General features: G+C 41.7%; 1 protein-coding gene across 1 annotated transcript in view; it reads right to left on the minus strand.

The window, feature by feature from the left end:
* ADAMTS17 (ADAM metallopeptidase with thrombospondin type 1 motif 17) overlaps nucleotides 1-20,288 on the minus strand; it is a gene marked incomplete at its 5' end in the record, with an annotated part of 173,454 nt that overhangs the window by 45,328 nt on the left and 107,838 nt on the right. The window contains 5 exons of the mRNA XM_080350967.1: nucleotides 1,492-1,572; nucleotides 7,014-7,088; nucleotides 9,575-9,695; nucleotides 19,138-19,265; nucleotides 19,684-19,850. Coding sequence (XP_080207093.1) covers nucleotides 1,492-1,572; nucleotides 7,014-7,088; nucleotides 9,575-9,695; nucleotides 19,138-19,265; nucleotides 19,684-19,850 — 572 coding nt within the window. The remainder of the gene's footprint in view (nucleotides 1-1,491; nucleotides 1,573-7,013; nucleotides 7,089-9,574; nucleotides 9,696-19,137; nucleotides 19,266-19,683; nucleotides 19,851-20,288) is intronic.

A 20,288-nucleotide genomic window follows, 5' to 3' on the forward strand; every position in this document is an offset into this window, starting at 1 on the left:
CCAGTGGCACTACACCTGAAATCCTAAGACACAATCAATATGTAAATGTGTTCCAACCACTTCAATGAGAATATCAGCATGTGGAATGGCTGAAACATTGTTTGACAGGGAAGGACAAAAATCTTGTGTTACTGAGCCGATCAACAACACAAAGAGCTTAAGTTTGACAATGCAGGGACCTGTAAGCTTCAAAACAAAGGGGGAAGTTTGCAGCAATTTTCTCTTATACTTTTGTGTTCCCACACATAGCTCCACAGCATAAAGAGCTTTAGAGAGACAGAAGGATTTCCCCATTTATGCATGGCCATATAGCTCTGAGTGTGCAAAAGACATTTCAAAGTGCTGGGTGTTCTTTTGGGCCTTGGACAATTTTCCTTCAACTCCCTGCTCTGCCACTGGCTTCCTGTGTGATTCAGGGCAATGGGGCATGAAAATTTCTATTACTTGGTCTCTCTAGAAGTAGATGGGAGATAAAGCTGCACAGTGCCAAGATGAAAAGAAATATCCCTACCATTGGAGAGAAGAGGCAGAAGGCCAGACTGGCAGATGTGTATTGTAGATCACTGGTTGCACTTTACAAATGCCCTTCCAACCTTTAGTCTAAGGCAGGGATATCAAACTCATTTTCAGTAGGGGCCACATCAGCCTTGCGGTTGCCTTCAAATGGCCTAATGTAATTCTAGGACTGTATAAATGTAGGAGTTACAAATGTTACATTTAATGTTACAAATGTTACAAATGTTACCCCTGATCTAAGTAATTAGTAACTGGACAAGAAATTTGTTGACAGGCTCTACTGTACAACCACCTCACATACAAATCTGACCCATCACCCCTGCCCAAATCTTTGTTTGCAACAGTGAAAAAGTCTGTTCTCCTCAAAAGGAATGCAGAAGTAGAAATGAGACAAGACTGAACAAATTGACCTGAGAAAAGAGAGGCAAGTGACTAGAGGCTGCAGCTACCCCATCTCAGAGTGCAGCATCAGGGCTTGGGTACAGCATCAAGTGCAATCCTATTGCTGCAGGAAATGGCACAGACAATGCTACGGTCAGGTTACCGAGGGATATCAGCTGCCCTGTCCTGCCTCTGCTTCAGCGTGAACTGGGTGCCTTCCTATCAGTATTTCTGTCATTTCTTTCTCTAAAGGCACTGTTCTTTTTCTCACTCCCTCCCAAAGTGCTGTGTGATCCTGGTAGCTCAGTTCAACCCAGTGCCAAGTTCTGTTCAGGGACTCCTCTGTCTATATAAAAGTATTTTCTGGTCCCTTCAGGTTGCACAGGGCTTGTAAGTGTCACATACTATCACATCAAGCAAACGTCATGAAACCAAGCGAGAAAAGCAGAGAGAGACTAAAACAAGAATGAAATCAATAACCTCCTTCTGACAACAACAAATCTATCATCTTAAAGATCATTCAGAGAAGGGTCATTTTAACCAAAAACAGAGCTGAATTTTGAACCAAAACATTTTTTTCCTTTGTATTTTTACCCAGAAAACTGTGAGCAGGTTTATCCTCAACCACTCTGATCCGCCGGGCACCTGCAGGGATCACAGCTGCTTCGATGTAACCTGTGGTAAGAGAAGGGCAGGGGGATGAGAATGAGCCACAGGTAGCCAGAGGCATCAATCATTCAGCATCTCACCATGAAAAAATCAACTCCTGCTCAGGTTGGGGAACAGGTGGGAAACACTTCAAATGAGATCCCTGCATTGGCAGCCAAGTTTCACTGCTGTGACACGCATGGCTGTGACTAACATTTCAGCCTGAGAAGAGGGAGAGAAATGCACGTGTGTTGCCTAGTTGTGACTTAAGGCTTGTGCTTGGGCCTAATTAGATTTGCTCCCTTTGAATCACCCTGGCTCTCCTGAGGTACTGATAGGGATGCATGGGGACCGAGCTGATGGAAAGTGTCACTGTCAGGAGCAACACCGCACAGAACAGAAATCTGTGATTTGGAATGAAGTTTCCCAACAGATGCTCCTGCTTTCTGCTCCCCAAAAAACCCTGCTCAAGGCTGTGATTAGTATTAGAAAGGATTCACTTCCACAAAACATTTTGGTGATGCTAAAACAAAACAGCAGGAATTAGTGGGACAGCTCAGGGGAGGGGAAAAAAAAAGTTTCCATTTGCATTTCAGCTTTATACAAGAATTCTGCATATAAAGGATAACGGTCTCCTTGCATACAGCTGCTAAACAGAATTTCACAGCTCAGATTTAATGTAGCAACAGAGCTGAAGGTTTCTCAGGGGCTGACCATCATTCTCCTCTAATGGCTGCCAGCAGATGCACATGTCAAATTAGACCATCTGAGCACCTGACACAGTAGGGAGGTTTTTACAATGCCCTCTCATATTGTTATAGAATTCTCTTGATTTTATCTTCCTGAAACTCTCCTGTCATTTTCGTTCTTCCTTCAACAATGAGCAATACAACACAATGACACCACCTTTAACTAACAGAGTAAAGGTAAGAATAATTAGGAGACACAAGGAAATGTAGCCTATTTTCCACCACCACGGAGCCATGTGGAATTACAGACTTATTCCATGGGGTGAAAGTGGTGTCTTTATATATAAAGCTGAGGAACATTAGGGGCCATTTCAAAGGTCTGAGAGCCAGGCAGAGGTTTTCCACCGGCTTCATTGGACTCTGAATCGGGCTCCTGTAAATGACACTAATCTCATCACAACCATGATTTGATTCCTTGTAATTGGCCACCCAGTTTACTTTGCAGTGTATAACTTGTCACCTCTTTTAGGTTATTGCTCTCCCCTTTCTTTTAAATGTTAAGTACCTTATCCTGTATGTTCCCTCATTCCTTTTTTTTTTTTTTTGCTTTGAAGGGCTGTGTGAAACTGTTCTGGGTCAGCCCTGCCCTTACAGAAATCAGGGGTAGTCTAGAGCAATGGGTTGGGGCAAGGAACAGTTACTTCTCCAGCATCCAGCAATGTTTGGGGAGCTATTTCAGGGGTGAGGCTGAATGATGGTGCTTCTGCTACCCTGATAGGGCAGGGCCTTGAAGGAGGATGCTGGCAGCCTCATGTATCTCAGGACTAAGTGATTCTGTTACCACTGTGACATGGAGTGAGACAGAGGGAGATTCTGGGTCTCAGGTTATGGATTCATTTCTACCTATCTGAACCAGCAGAGCACCCGGCCCCTTTGCTGTGCTATGAACAGGGCTTGAGTTCTTGGCTTTCACAAGGAGCACTGGGTGGAAGGCTGATCGGCGCTAGACACTTTCTCTTTCCCTGATCATTGTATCTGAACTGCACTTTCCACTTGATCTTTCAGCTCATTTTTTTTTGCACTTGTATGATTACTCAGCATATCTCAGAAAGAGTAATATTTTGCAGGAAAAATAGAAAGAGGGACAGTAGAGCTGCAAACCGCCTCTGTGTGCAGAAGCCAGGGCAGCGGCTCTCCCATCTGCTGTTTCACTGGGAAAAGTCACGACTTCCAGGGTCAATTTTTTAAAGGCAATACTGAAATTTGTTATGAAATCAAAGCAAACAGATGTTGGGTTTTATTCTAGACACTGCCAGGAGTTGATTTTTCATCAGCTGAGATACCAAATTACTGTCAAAACAGAGTGTTTCAGAAATCAAACATCCTCGCCGCACCCCATGCATCTGCATATAAACCCGACCAACAGTCACCACCAGAGATGAGCCCACAGCGAAGGTGTGATTAGTGACAGTCCGTCACGGGGAAACAGGCCCTATGACACACCTGAACACCTCTGTTAGGAAGCCAGTTTGGAACATGCCCAAGGTTCAGGTAATTTAATCTGCCTACTGGGGAACTATTTACCTGTTTATTTTTTAAATTTCATGCCAGATACAAATGCCCAGAGCTAAATCACACAGAGGCTGGATACCAAGTGACACTGAATTTAGTGGAAAGCCGGTCACTAACTTCAGTGAACTCTGGATCCGTCCCCTGGGCCAGCAGCAGCCAGGAGGGTGTCCCAGTGCTTTGGAGGTGAGCGAGCTGTGGAGCTGCGTTGGAGGGGTCAGGTAGGGCCATAAATACACCCTCTTTTCATCACTGTGCCATGAGAGAAACACTACATGGAAAAGTTGACTTTTATGTTACTTTTTACAATGGTAAACAGTGGAGTGTAAGCTATTAATAGCATATTAGCTCTGGAGACTGTTTAGTTTGGTTTTACACCAGATTTTTCTCCTCATGTAATTTCTAATCCTGATTGATGGCTTTGGGGGGTTGTATTCACAGCTCCTGAATAAGAAGAAACACACTGTGCTAACTCACCGAGATCGCATGGCACAAACCCAACCTCACTCTTCTGTTAGCGAACTGCAAACCCCTTTGCGGTTGTACAGATCTGACCTGTCCTTTCAGAGAATTCTTGGGCATGTCCCACTGGGAGCATTTTGACACTCTCATTCATTATTTCCAGCATTATTGTGTGAGTTAGTGGTCAAATCCTATTGCAAACAGACTATATAACACCCATGCAAATTTCCCACAGGTAAAAACTCCGATCACTACCACCACTCCAGTCTGGTCCTTAGAGCTGAAGTGAGGCTTCTGGTCACAGAATATTCCTGATCTTGGAGATAACTGCACCAGAAAACACCTCCATTTTTTTCCAGGCACACTTTCTTAAGCAAACTGTAACTGCAGATTGCCAGAAAGATTATCAAGTGTCAGCCAGTAAAACCAAAAAAAAGTCTCTGAGTTGGCCGTGAGTCAAGGACTCTCAGAGATCTGTCAGGTCTTAGGATAATTGTCTGCAACGCAGGGGTTTACAAGGTTGGGCTTAAAGTTCTGCTTTAAATGAGGAACTGGTTAAAGACTGATGAGATTTGGCAACTATCGGGCAATATTTCTAGTAATTTCACCCATAAATCAGCCTGTTAAGATGAAGCTTTGAAAGTACAACAGGAGAACTTCATTATTTGATAATTTATACTGCTGTATGTAGTATACTCCACCTTGGGAACAGTTACTTTGGCACGCACCAATCTTTCTGGATAATCTGCATTACATCAGCGTCTCAGGAATGTAAGACTGTGATTGAAACAAATCCTAGATACAAATGTATTAGGAGAGACACCAGAACAAAGAGGTGGCTTTGTCATCAAGGAGATTAATTTGTGAACAGTGGCTACTGTATCTTCATTTAAATGCTGGAGAGATTTGCAGGAGGAAAGCAGCTCACACAGGAAAATCCATTGTTAGCCATTGTTATTATTCCCAGAAAGAACAGAAAGTTTAGTGTGAACTCCAGAATGTCTCTGATCTACTAAAAACTGTTCTCCTGGTTCACATTGCAATGAAAGATGGACTCCGAGGAAAAGGAAAAATTATCCCATGGCTGAAAGTACCGATCCCTAGGCACTGTACTTTCGTGTCTTATCCCTGTACACACATGAAAATTAGGTGTGAGAAAGTCAACTGTGCTCATCCCATTATCAAACTTCCTAAAAGTGCTTTGAACAAAGATCTCGGGGTAGAAGCCAAGAAAATCAGACCGCTCTGCCTACCTGCTAGTCATGGCCACTGCAGATTCCTTAATATTTTAGGGTTAAGCACTAACTTCCATGACCCTTCTCACCTCGCACCTTTTGTCGAGTGTTCACTGTTGCAGTGGAGTGGACATATGTTCAGTGGTAACTACACGTCTATTTTCCGAATAGTTGTGATGATTCTCATTTGCTATTAACTTGAGAGTAATTCCTCCATCGGTACTTGTCCGCTTCCAGCCATGGGATAGCTCATTTGGAAGAAGATCATTTCACTGAGAAGCCATGGATAGATTTCAAAGCCTCCTACTATTGCTGTCAAGTTCGTTGGTGGGATTTCTAACTTGCATGTTCTCCTTAAACCCTTACAAGACACCCAGAGTTAGTCCTAGGGCTCTGTTTTCTCATAATTTAGAAGTACGTCCCATTGACAAAAGAGTTTCTTGTATTGGCTAAAGATGCTCCTAGCCAGCACTACAGCACTACTGTTCAAATACCCTTTCTGGTTTTTTTTAAATATGTGCTGGATAAGTAATGTACACAAAAAAAAGTCTGCTTTTTCACTATCTGAAAAAGAAAAATTTCTAACAATGATACATTCTTCATTTCCCAAAATGGTAGTTACAACAATTGGCATATCTCAGCTTATTATGTTCTGCCATTAAAAAAAATCTAAATATCTGTGGTCCTTCTTCTGGATCACAAGCAAAGAGCAGCAATAAAAATCTTGATATGGCTGAGAAAAAAAACGAGACAGATGCAGGTCTCATTCTCAATGCAGGTCTCTGAGCTTTACAGGCACAGCCTTAGAGTTTGGACAGAAGAAGTTAGTGATAAATCAGCCACCCAACAGATACGATCCAAAGAGGTGTCCTTGATTTCTAGGCCCTCTGTACAGTGGCAGGGAAACAAAGATGGACTTCAGAACAAGTCTGTGTTTGGTTTTGAAAAACTATTTTGAAGAAATAGGTACAGGGCATGCTGCCACTCAAAAGGAAATCTTAGCCTACACAGTGCACTCAGTTGGCCTACTGAAGACAGCCAGCTGCACACAAGTGTATGTGATATTTAGCCTCACAAATAAAGGCTTTTGACCTGCTCCCCAAAAGAGAAATGGAATCCATTTACAGCTGGATCACCCTGGGTCACGGGTGGCAAGATCTGAACTGCTGGACCTCCTGTGAGGCAAGTTGAATATTCCACCATCATGGCCCACCAGAGTGGGAGAACATTAGCTGTGAAACTAAGGTTGGAAAAAAAAAAGAAATAAGCCTGGTTGTTTTTATTTGATTAATGAAAATTTGGCTGTCTTTCATGTAAATAAGTTTTCTAAAAGGGAAGGATCTGTGCTTGATATTTTTCACAAACTAAGCTAAATAGTAAAAGGAGTTGAAGTTTATCCATGGCTTTTGATACCAATCTCCCCATCTAATCCAACAAAAAGAAGACAAAGAACCAACACCAAAGGATTTCACCAGCACCCACTGACACTGCAAACAGCATTCAAGTATCTTACACGAGAAACACTTGGGAACAGCCTTTGCCTTTGCCATCACACATGTGGAAACCTTCTTACAATGACTATTGGTTACTAAGAAACAGAAAGGAGTTGGCATGGATTTAGTTAATAGGGCTTGACAACATAATTTGCAATCACAGGACATGTAGGGACCAATCCTGCCATTAGCAGAGTCCCACATGCAGAGCAGCTGAGGATCTGGCCCAAAGGTTGCAGCTGCAATTCCCAAAACAATAAATGTCTTAAATATTTGAAGTCTGTTCTCTCCTGAAATAATAAATCAGGGTACTTGACTTGGTGTGTTGGCCTTGACTTGGATCGCAGCAAGTTTGTGGGGATTTGCCACTGACCTGTGCAATCATTTACACATCCAAACCCTGAATCTCTTACCGTTGCCATATCGTGTATCCTCCTTTGCCCCAACTTTTGTCAGATTTTTGTACATATTTGTTTAATCATCAATTAAAAGAAAAAAATGCCCATTTTTTTCTTGAGTAACCTCATGTTCACTTATGATACCTCAGACTCAACACTGCTTTGTGAGATTCAGCGAGTTGATCTGAGGAGCTGATACTGCAAACCAGCAGTATATGAATGGAAATTGATGGGAGTAAGTCACAACGCGTAAAATGTTTGCAGAATAGGGGCTGGGAATTGTAAGTGAAACCAACAAGTCTGTTTTCACTGTCTAACATAAAAGAAATTCAAAAGCAGGAAAACATGAAGAATGAACAATTAAAAGACTGTAAATACTCTTTGCATTTTAGTAGGCTAGGATGCTCATTAAAAGAGCATAATTTGAAAAAAAATAACAAGCAAAGATGATTTTCAATCTAGAAGAAGAAGGTTTGGCATATCGTGGATGGAACTTTTTAAAACTACTCCCACATAAAATTTAAATTCCCTTTAAAATTAATAAATCAAAACATCTAATAAATGTTTATGAGATTATAATTGGTAAAATAATTGTCTTGTAAATTATGTCAGATGGCTAACGGTGGAAATATTGCACTGACAAAGCAACATTTTGACAGGTTTGCACTTCTGAGATTGTCGGCTAAGGATCAACAAATGCGTGAACACTGACCATGATTCAGTCAGTCATCTCTTCGGACTGGGATGCAGGGTGCTGGGACTCCTGAGGTGTCCTGGCAGCCAGACAACCAATTGAGGCTGGAACTGTTCTGTTCCTACAGCCTTGTAAAGTTACCACCCTCCAGCAGTCTGTCTAGTTGGAAACGGGTGCAGCCTCCTGGCAGTGACCCAGAAATTTCTTATTTATCTGCACAAGATGTTTTGTAGTCTCGTTGGAAAAGATAAAAGATGGTTACTCTTCAGAAGCAATTAAGAAGTTAATGAACAGCTATAAAATCTACTGCAGAAATGGAGAATAGCGCTTTTTTTTTTTCCCCCCAATGGAAACGAGAAACTTTTCCCACCATTTGCATCAAATGCAAACACCTTGGCATACACAGGAGGAAAAAAACCTGGGACAAAAGAGTCAAAGGCAATAATGCAGGAAATCATTCGACAGGTTGGCCTAGCAATGCAACAGCACAGATGTGCTCCAGAAAGACGTGGTGGAGGTGGCACTTCAGAGGAGGTGACAGATCACAGCTGGCTCCATGGATAAGGAGAAGGGTGCCAAGGGAGAGGTCAATGAACAAAAGCAGAGCCTCAGACTTCAGTGCCGAGACCTTGATTCAAGGAAGCTGCTCAGCACTGGTGCTGCTTTAATAACTGAGCAGAACTGAAGCGTGTGCTTAAAGGGAATCTTTAGGTACTTTGCTGAACTCAGTGCTGGTGTAGCATGTGTTGAATGCATTGCTCCATACAGAAATGGTAATTCTGTCTTCACTGGATGTGGAATATTTTTTTCTGGACAATTCCTTCCTCTTGCAGCAGCTTACAAGTTCTGAATCTGGCTTTCCCTCCCTTTGCCTGATTAGGGTGCATGATAACAGGTTTCTCAGAAAGTGCAATACAGAAACTCCGGAACAAAGACTAATTCAAACCAAGCCATATACACATTAATGTTTAACAAGAGAGGGGAAAGTCTTAAGTTTGACCAGAAGTTCTTGTATCCTATACTGGATCCTATTGCTGGCAAGGAATTGGTAAAAATATTCAGAGGGGAGTGCTCTTTCATTTAGCTGAGATATCCTGATTATAACATGAATCATCTGGAACATGCAACATGCATCACCGAGCTCTCAAAGAGCTCAAAGATGGTGCTGAAATCAGACTTTCCTCTCATTGGAAAAGATACTGTGATTTTGTCTTACTTAAAATCAACAGCACCAGTAGCATTCAGAAAGAGAAACACAACTTCATTCTGTATTTCAGACAGGCAGTGGCTGCTACTTGGGCAACTGAGTAAGATGCAAACAGAATATCACATTTGAATGGAGTTGGGTATTGTTTTGTGTTTCTTAGGTGTTTACTAGAGCAGATGAGTCCAATGCTAGCCAAGAAGAGCTACTACTACCACTCTTTAACTCTCCTCCAGCAGTTAAGAGAACCACCACTCCACTACAATGCTGCCGAGGGTTACTCACCCATCCCCTTGGTGTGGTTGAAGTCGCCTTTCACCACTTTACAGGTTTTGCCATCACCACTGCAGATTCCACAGCGATCCTCTTTGGCAGCTGAGCCAATGATTCCATCGCAGCCAATTTTCTAATGACAACAACCAGAGGTCCCCATTATTTTGTTTGCAAGGTTAAAAAGTATCTCTAAACATTGCGCTCAAGACTAAGAGAGACATCTGCCTGAAAACCTGAACGGGAAGAGGACCCCGTGGATCACTCCTTTGCAATGGTGTTGTGTCGGTTATTCAGCAATCCCCTTCTCTAACTGTAAGAGCAAGAACTTTGATTCAGAAGATTTAACTGAAGGGAATTTCATAAACAATGGTTATTCCAGATACAGATTTCATACTAACCCACTCTAACTTCCTTCAAACACCACAGATTAAAACAATATTTCATGTTTGTATAGCAATTTCCAGCTGAGGAGCTCAAAGACATCCCAGAGAAATGGACCACTAGAGTGGTACTTAGTTTAGAGAAGAGAAAAATGTGATTTCCTTAAATTAAAATTAACCCAAATAACCAGAATCCTGGTCATAGCCCTTCACCACACAAAACTCAGAGTGCTGTTACAAGTTCCAGTGTGCTGCTCACTGAACGAGCTCTGCTTCAGATTGGGATCTTAATAGGGACTGGAACATTCAGTTCTGATTACCGTTTCACAAAACCTGAAAAAATACCTCATTAATCAGATGGCTCAACATACCTGCAATGCAAAAGTATTCAAAGGAAGCAGGTCAGGTTCATATCTGACTAATCCATACCATAAGATTGCTTACACAATTACAAAATTTTGTGTATGCTTGCACTGTATTAAGGTTAGACATTCAATTGTAAAAAACAAAACAAACAAAAAAACAATTTAATCTAAAGCTTGGTTTTTAAAGGTATTTTTCATAATTTTCTGTACCTGCATAAACATTTTCCCAACAGAAGTCTGCAGCTTTGTTTCCACAGACACGTATTGCTAGAATAGTCACAGTATTCTCTCTGTAGAGATCAAGAACGTCATGGTAATCTTCCTTATTCACAAACCATTTATAGGTTAGGATGGTAAACATCAGATGTGTAGATCTTGAGGCTGATAAGACTATTGTCATTAGTCTATGTAAACTGTTTTCCACCCATGTAAGACCCTCAAAATAAACAGCAATTCACTCTTAAAGCATCAATTTCTACTGAAATAAGAGTTGTCATTATGCAAGTTATGAGCAGAGATTCAACTATTAAAGGTTAAGATCTATTTTCTGTAGATAAACAGTTTCTTGGCAAATGAGGTAGCAGGACTGTCACTAATAATACTGATTTGAATAAGGCTGCCGGGTCTCTCCCTTCTTTGCCTTCTTATAATAAAGCCAGAGGAAAGTTGGACAGATCTCTTAGGGAACAATCAAAACAACAAACATTTTGAAAAATAGGGTAAGCAGGAAAACATTAAGAGAACTTGGGCTGTTTATCTGAGGCTGTCTGCGTGTGAGCAATGTGATTTGGAGCTGAACTCAAACGTTCCTCTTGTTTCAGAAGACACTGGCCACTGCCTAAGTCCAGATGTGTTACAGGGATCAAAGATTGCCAGCATTCAGACGTGTTCTGATCCCGTGTTTGTCTGGGTAAATCATTAGAGACAGACACATGCTGAGAGGGGATGATCATCCTAAACACATACAAGGGAAACGCTGCCCATTAACTAGAACAGCATGTGAGTTGGTGGACAAGAACTGCAGGAAAAAAAAATGTATAAAAGGGAGTTAAAGGAAGGTAGGAAGAAGATCACGGAATTTCTGGCAGTTGCAATTCTCAAGTCTAAACTTTACACCCATGTCCAACAAATAGTTTTGGGATATTGAGTGTGATTCTGCCCCCAAAACAGAAGGATGTCCCAGCAGTTCTCCTTCCAGGAAAATAAATATGATTTATTGATGGGGTTGCTGAAAGGCAGCTGGAAATATATGCCTGCCTGCCACCCTGCTGAGATACTGGAAAGGCTGCATTTAATTTAAGACTCTAGTGCTATCTTTTATTGTACTGCATTGTTATTAGCACTATGTGAGCACACAAATGAATAAAGGGAATATAATGAGTGTTGAACCACACTTATTCCCAGTATTACATGAGGAGTCTGTAGGACTATAAGGGAGGCAGGCAAAGAATGGGGAGTCAGCAATCACATGCTTTGCATTTACACTGTAGTTTCCCAGATAATGTAAAGCAGCACAACGCAGCAAAGCTTTGGAAAGAATAAGTCCCCCCTCTCCTGACACTGGGGTTCAAAACAAACCTTTTCCTCCCATATTTACTATTTACATATTTACTATTCAGTGACACACTTTAACTTGAGAGACCCTCTCTAAAGGCATGGAATAGAGCACTTGTTGAATCCACAGACTCTCAAAACCTTTGCTGTTTTTTACTTTCCATCTTCACTGTAATTCCCTGTGGGTGGAAGAACTGGGAATGGCCCTTGCAGCTTCCCTTCAAGGGCAACATCCCTTCAGCCCAGGCCTGGAGGATTAAAGCCCCCACCAGATTTGGGCCAGAAAAATGGCTTCTTGAAAAGGAAAATCTTTAAGAGAATAAATCAGTTTTCTTTCTTGGCTTCAAGTTGAAAATTGCTGTGTTCTTGCTACTTCATGGGGGAAAAATACCTTAGGAGCACTTAACTTTTGTCTACATAAGCATTATAGCCCATTTCCCCACCCCCAAGCCTTCCAATAATTTCCAAGGTAAAAGTGTATTTAATAACAGTAGATAATGAAACAACTTTTGTTAAGATATAACAATGGATTCCAAAAGCTGCAAAGTCATTTAGAAACACACCTTGGTCACTCAGATCCTTTTTTAACCAAAGCCAGCCATGGGAGTGCTGGCAAGAAAACTAAAGATAGTCTTTTGGGGCTTCAGGTCCTCAGCATGGACAGTCACAACTATATCTACAGGCTTCTTGATGGTCTTTAGCCCAGGCAGTCTCCTGCTCTGACACCATGTTTTGGAACTGTCCCCTGACCTTTAAAGTGGCAGGTAACTGCACGTTTGCTGAGCCAAAGGCCTGACATTTATTCTCTCTGAGCTGATATCCCAGTCCACCCTTCTTTCTCTCCCTCCCCCATCTTCTCATTTTTATAATTAAACATCTGAAAATACTGCTCATTGGGTGGTATTTCCAGCCTCAGTCATCGCTGGCTCCAGCATAGGAAAACTCCTCTTCTCTTCTGAATTCACATCATTTGGATTTTTCTGTGTGAACTATTTTCTCTATTGTTTGGATATTTTTTAATGTTATTTTTATTTGTATTTTCAATGGCTGTGCAATTGATACAGCCTGTGTATGTTTTGCTACATAAACACAATTACTTTTGTTATATACACCCACCCTGTGTAAGAATGACACTGTAGGCTCACAAAATGGTAATGCTTCCCACATGCTGAACGAACTAGCTGTCTCAATAGATCAAGTATAAATATTGATGGAGCATGTGCCATGTTACAAATTAATCATGTACAAAGCATGCTTGTTATGACAGATTCATCTACACTGCCAGTTTTTTGTCCGTAATATCCAGTGTCCACTGATACCTCCAGGGATGGACCACATGAAACAGGAATGTACATATGTGAACAACCAACACTCAATCTGAGGGGAAGAGAGTTCTTTTTTCTTTGTTTTAAACACAACTGCCCTTTTTGAGGATTATGGGTGTCTGTCAGGGTTTGTACAGGAGGGTGAGTCTAGATTCCTCATCAAGCAGTTCATCTGTAAGTTAATTCTATTTCTGTTCCATAACAAATCCTGTGTGATGGATTGGAGTCCATGTAGAAGTTCAGCAAATATCCTCCTGTCATTTCCCAAGCCCTGAGATTTCATCTGAATCAGAGCAGCTCTGCTGGAACAGGAGATACGCACTGCCTATTTTAAATTAGCATTATCTTATCTGCATTAGATACGCAATCACATTTGCTCATTGACTTTGTGTTTAGATCCCTTAGCAGTTCATGGGATGTTAGACACAATTATTCTTGATAACCATTTTTTCACATATAGAGCTTGAAGGTTTTGTGTCAAAACCTCTCTCTTCTGGCAGCAGAGCAGGCTATGCGGGTGAACATGCAAATAATGCAAAGCCTTTTCACATCCCAAGAACAACTTTGCTTCTGTTCTTTGGTCGCTTTCTGTAGCTGCCCCTTTCTGATCCTTCCAAACCAGCTTCATCTGAATTGACATCTCTGATCTGATTCCACGCTGCCTCTGCCCCGGTTTGTACAAATACCAACAAGTGGCAGATACCACAGAATTTTATATCAAGTGCCTGTTCTTTAAAAGAGGCATCTATCATGCCGATTCTGGATTTGAAAATAATATATATTTATCAGTACATGATATATCTGCAGCCTCCCTTCCACTCAGTTCTTGGCTGTTCAAGCCACAAGCAAAATCTGAAGCCTTCAAGGTAGACAACACAATGAATTGTCTATTATACACTCTCTGGGTTAACGCAGAAGAAAAATAAGGGGAAACAGCATGATTTTTTTTTTCATATTCCACTGTAAATTACACTAAAAAAATAGTAAGATATCAACAAAGTCCTGTTTTTTTCTCATTATGCTTAACTCACCAAAAGCACCAATACTCCTTTTAGGCCTCAGATTACATTGCTACAGACCCAGAAATTAAAAAAAGGCAATTATACAACAGGTTTCTGTAGTTCAAACAATCCTTCTGAATTTTCTGCACATACACTAAATAATTTATCAAAGTACAGTGCTAAGCCAAGTTGTTGCATGGAGACAAGCTACCCAGTCTGGAACATCTTGTACCACAGTTCGTAATGCAGGAATATGAATAATATATGGAAAATACTCGAGTGAGGAGGCAAAGCCAGAGCTGCAAGCATCAATCAAATGCAAAAAGTGGGTACTGAGTATATAGAAAACTGTTTGCCAGCAACAGATCCAGTAGACAACTGCAGTTTAACTTCTGCACCTCTCCTGACAACCTGCATATCCAATCTGCAAAAACTATTTTTGAAAATTTGTCCATTTTCAAATTTGTGCTCCCCTTTCATACTGTATGACAATTGCTTTTTGGAAGAAAGTAATTCTATAATGATTTTGTTGTGCCAGGACAGCATAAAGTGTGGCTTGTCGTCATTGAATGATCTGTGGATTCATTAGCAGGTTGAAAGTAGATATGACACGAGAAAACATTCATGAGAAAAGTGTAGATAAAGCCAAAGCATCCTCACCTCTTAAACGCTAAATCACAGCAAAGACTGCCCTTATCTCTAGCCCAGTTCTGCTATACAGGAGGTCTCTCTTTTCAAAGGGACCTTCTATTACATCCTGAAGTACAATCCATAGTCCCCATGGGAAAGTTCTCGTGCTATCATGAGTCTCAGACTAATCCTCCTTTGAGAAAAGCCAGCACAAAGTCATGTGCGTCATAACAGTTGGCTGAGCAGCTTGTCTTCTCCCCACACCGTTGCTGTGTGACATCTGACACCTCTTTTAGCTCTACTTCTGCCAGCAGTTTTCTGTTAACATCAGTAGCGCAGAGTAAAAAACTGTAAGAGGTTAGAAAGTGCACTGCTTCCATGAATGTGGACTCACGAAACATACACCCAACAGTCTTCAGGAACAACAAAACCCTCACGGAATCTTCATCTGAAAGCCACTTGTTGCTTGAAGAGAAAGATGAGTAGATAAAAGCAATCTGAGCTGCAGGTTGCACTGCACTACTCGCGACCCACAACTACCATGACTGTGATGGCCATGCTAGAGAAAGCGACCTGTGGAAGCGGGTGAGAGAGAGAGATGAGCACTCACCCTTCTCCTCCTCAGATGCATCAGACTGCTCTTGCCCTCCAGCCTGCTACATGTTTTCTGCCTCTGAACATCTCAGGAGAAATTCTCCTTGCTAGAAAACTCTGCACATTTCAAGAAGAAAAGGTCAAAGACCTACAACCCCATTCAACAAGGCATCTAGCTTGCTCAGAAGATGGTAAGGATAAGTGCATTTGTTGATACTCTACAATGTTTCTTCTAAAGGCATAACTTCATAATATGCCCTTCAGTTTTTGAGACCAACTCCTGAACCTCTTTACACGGAATTTATTTTGTCCTCATTCTGGAAAACTTCTCTCACTATCAAGGATGAAATGTTCAGCCTCAAAACTAACTTTAATAAACAAGGATGGGACAAAATTGCCTGAAGACCTTGTGATTTGTCTCAAAGACAAGGAGTAAGATTATAAAAGGTCTAGGTGACTTAGGAACCCGTATGTTAAATTTAGGGCTGACTTTGTTCTCTGGTGTTTCTATGCATGACTAAAGTTATTAATCCAGTTTACTCAATCCAGCTGCCTTCAGGTATAAGGGATAAATACAGCTGCTTATGATGATTTTGCTTCAGGAATAGTGAGGCTGACAGCAGAAGGCTTCATTCACACTGTTTAAATTGGTGCTCAGCTCGCGGCTTTAAAATGAAACCGTAGTAAGTTCACAAAGTACAACTGAAGGAAAACTCTCCTCCTTTAATGCCCAAACACAGTTAAGAGTATTTTGAGGCTTCAAACAATCGGTTCCTGCTTTCTTTATCAACCCAGGCCCCTTCTTGCAAGAACATTTTCTTTGCCATGTTCATCGGCATTTGTTCATCATGCAACAACGATGCATGAGTTTCGCTCAGGATCATCTACCGCCGAAGGGAAAAGAGCTATTACATTTCCTGGACGAGATGTTCACAGGCAATGGTAACTGCTAATTTGTCTGTTACACTGGTAATGTGTCATTCCTGCCTTTGAGAGCTTTTAACTAGAAGGATTACACAAGAAAATAAATAACAGTAATACCACCCTCTGATTTCAGCACTTATTCTCTTCTCCAGGCCCCCTGCAATGCTTGTTGCCAGTCTTTGTCTACAGTGGGTAAGGAAATAAGGAGAAGAGTAATTAAATAAATATGCTGATTAAATTGGTTTAACAGGCAGCTAGTTAGACAAGTATCTGTGGCAAACAGGGTACACAGTCACATATGGCAATTCTCAGCACCAAACTGCATATAAGGCAGAAGAGCATTACAAATGAGTTCACAAGGCTTTCAAATCTGCTCGGCTTGAGTTGATCGTTTTGCATTTTCTCTCAGCCAGCTGCAAATGGACTGAATGTTCTGCAGCTGTCATCGCCTCTCTGCGCAGTTAAAGGCAGTTGCCCCCGACTTAGAGCGCAATTTGCTTTTCATGATGTACCTCCAAAGCTCTGTGCTCATAAAGGTTTGTATCTGGAGGGGAGCTGGCTACTGCTTCTCACTGGAAGAGGAAAACGTACATCACCATAATGTCTGATTTACCATTTGTGGCTGATCTAAAGGTTTGGAACCGTAAAGCTGGCCAGCCCAGCAGAACGGTCAATGGCACACAGCTGAAGGTGCACATCTGGCCTGACTACAAAAGGTTATTAATGGATTTTTTAGATTTTTTTCCGATACAGCTGAAAACAGGGAAAAATTATGTAACTTGGGATGCATCATGAACCTCCCTCTATGCAAAGCACTTTGTATTAAAGAGCATATAAAGAATTATACTTGTGCTGGCTCCCCAGCATCTTGTTCAGATTCTACATCTGAATAAATTAGAAGTATTGAATTAAAAACACCTCTTCAGCAGTATTCTGCAGGAAAGAGTGAGAAGCATCTCCTGCAAACATGCAAAATTCAATCCAAAGATTTTTCGCTCATCTTCTTGCATCGCTGTTAGTAAAGCTGCATTATGCCCCCAAAGCCTCTCTTACACCCACATGAATATCATGTTCATCTGTCTCCCTGCCTAGAAGGCTCAAAGCAATAAAAATCAATAGTTCCTAATACTGCTCACAGAAATCAGAAATAATGCCAAATTTGGTGTGCCCTGTGCCCATAGGGCAAACCAGCAAATCTCCAGTGAAGTCAGAAGTAAAGGGTGATGCAAGAAAGCTGTTCTGGTGGATACAACAGGCTGGTTAATAACAAAAAGAGGAACTTCTACCATAGGATACAAATCTAGATAAGGATAAACTTAGAGTAAGAACTGCCAGGAAGAATCCAGTGCTGGCAAGGTTGCAGTAGCTGACTCAACTGTTGTGCACATCACTAACGTGTGTGCAGCAAACTTTGAAAACATGCTACATGACTGAGGTGAGAAAAAACACTAAGTGTCTTCCCCGCCATAGTGTCTGTGGTAAATGACAAATTCAACTCCAACACATTCCAAGGCCACTCATTCCAAATTACTTCCTGCAATTTATGATCTCTAAATAAACATTTTCTTCTCTTCCTTCCCTTGTCCAAAACTTAAATCTCCAGTTAGTACAGGTCTACACAACTCCATTAAATTTGCAAGGAATTTGAAATACCAGCTCTAAGAGATGGCCTCCCTGAGCGTTCAATGTGCTGCATTACAAACTGCCTCACTGCCCAGTAAACCATGAAGAGCTGTATTACAAAGACCTCCCACACCTAATTTTGGTTTCATATGTAATTTGGCTAGAGAGAAACAATCATCATTGCAATAGTTATAGGCCATCACACCTTCACTCCAGGAAAAGGGAATCAAATCCAAAGACTCTTGAACAGAGTCCTCTTCCTTTCTGTTCTTGACTTACCTGACCAGAGAGAGAAGAAAACAAGCATATTCGGGTTTGGCCATCCATCCATGGACAACCAAGGGGACAGTGATTGTCCCATTGTGATCCAGCAGAAGGAAGCCTACCCTACATTCTTTCTGGTTCGCGCTTTATCTGACCCAAGCAAGACCATGCAGATGAGAGGCAAAAGAGAACTGGCTAGGCTGTGCTCTGGACTGCAGAATCCGCTCCTTTAAACCTATATTCTCTATTGCCTGGAGCTTTAAAACCTAGTCTGCGGGAGGAAGTGAACCTGTTTCTTACTGCAAGGGAAACACGCCTTTCAAACAGTTTTGATGGGCCCCTACAGTAAATCACTTTGGTATTATATAGTAATACAGCCAACAGAAATCACAGAGGGAAAGCTACTGGCTCATGCAGCTGCAAAAATCAAGGAGAAAATGGCAATGAAAAGCTTTCTCAGTATTTCTAGGCAGGAATCAGGTAGACCTGAAAAGCATCATGACACTGGAAATACAACACTTGTATAACAGGCTAGTGACAATTCGTAATCCAGTTTGCAGCATCAGTGTTTTTTCAGTGATTCCTCTAACAGCCAAAATGGAGCAGCTAAGCAAGCCAGATTTCCACTCCCATCTGCTCCCCTCACAGAAGTCCCTTCCCACCCAAGTCATCTGATGACTACACACAAGCAAATGTGATCATTGAACATTTCCAGCTGTTCAGTAATAATCTCATATCTTGGGCATTTATCATAATTCTCAGACCAAGACACAGGGTTGTGAAACGCTTGCAATAGGTCTTATAAAATAGAGTTGCCCTCTCAGCTCAGAGTCAGCCTCCCAGCCACCCACATGGATGCCTGTTCTTCTAGGATATGCATAATACTAGAAATAAAGCAAGAGAAAGTTACTCCACCTGGCACTTGCCATGTACACAGAGGTCAGTCTCGTAAGGCCCACAGGGAGTACCATCAAGGACTCTGTCTGTCACCAGCACTGGGGAATCCTTCCCCAGGGGAGAGCAGAAGAGCTCACATGGCTTATCTGGAAAAAGAAATACAAAAGTAACCAGCTTTAGGAATAGCAGGATTGACACACATCAAAGATGTCCCAGGGAATCCTTCTCTTTTTCAGTTCCAAATTAATTTGAACTTTCTAATGTTTAAACTCCCATTCCTAAATACCTGCCTGTTCAGGCTGAGAATCAAGTTAAGGCACTTCACTCATTGCAAAAAGACAAGTGAAGAACTGACAGCTCTCTATCTTCTGTTCAAAAGGCTAAAAGAACAGCAGGGCAGCACCAAGAACAACTGATTGTAATTAGTCTTTCAGCAGTAGCTAAGGGGAACATACTGCAGCCTTCTCACCAACAAATGGGAATCTTGCAGATGAAATCAAGATGGCTCGAGAAGCTGAAGTAAAACAACAGCAGGGAATTACAGAGCAAGACAAAAAATCTTACCATCAACAACGACAGCTGTCAGGAGGCTTTTCTTCTTGTTGGTGTACCTGTCATGAGCCTGGCACTGCTGGTCCCTGAAGCTCGGCACACCTTTAGGGCAGGGTAGGTTCTCACACACAGTGTGTTCCACGCTGGCTCCCCGGCAGTTCTTCCCACCTGGCCCTGGGCTGTGGTGGGAAAGACAAACCAGGGTCAGCAGGAACAGCACAGCTTCTCACAGACACACCTTCACCTATGCTCCCCTGTCCAAGGCAACTCTTGAAACAGCAGGAAGGATCGCTTGTCTCAGGTTTTCCTTCTTGGACAGCAAATCCTGCTTTCAGTGGCTCTCACAGAAAATTATTGAAGCTCCATTCTGGGTCTAAAATTGGCTCATCATAACAGATGCTCTGGCGTACTTCAGAAGTATGTTCTTTTGTAGTATCCCATATGCAGATCAACAAACAGGAGCTGCCTACACACTGCACAGCTCAGATAAGAGGTAATCCAAAATGCCATTCAGCAGTGGGCATTAAGCTGCTTTCTTAGAAGATATAGTGTTTAACTGTTTGTATTCTGGCCACAAACCAAGGGGGATGTGACTAATTTTGCACTGCTGACCTCAA

Source organism: Nesoenas mayeri (genome assembly GCF_963082525.1).
Source record: "Nesoenas mayeri genome assembly, chromosome: 11".
In the NCBI taxonomy this organism is placed as follows: Eukaryota; Metazoa; Chordata; class Aves; order Columbiformes; family Columbidae; genus Nesoenas; species Nesoenas mayeri.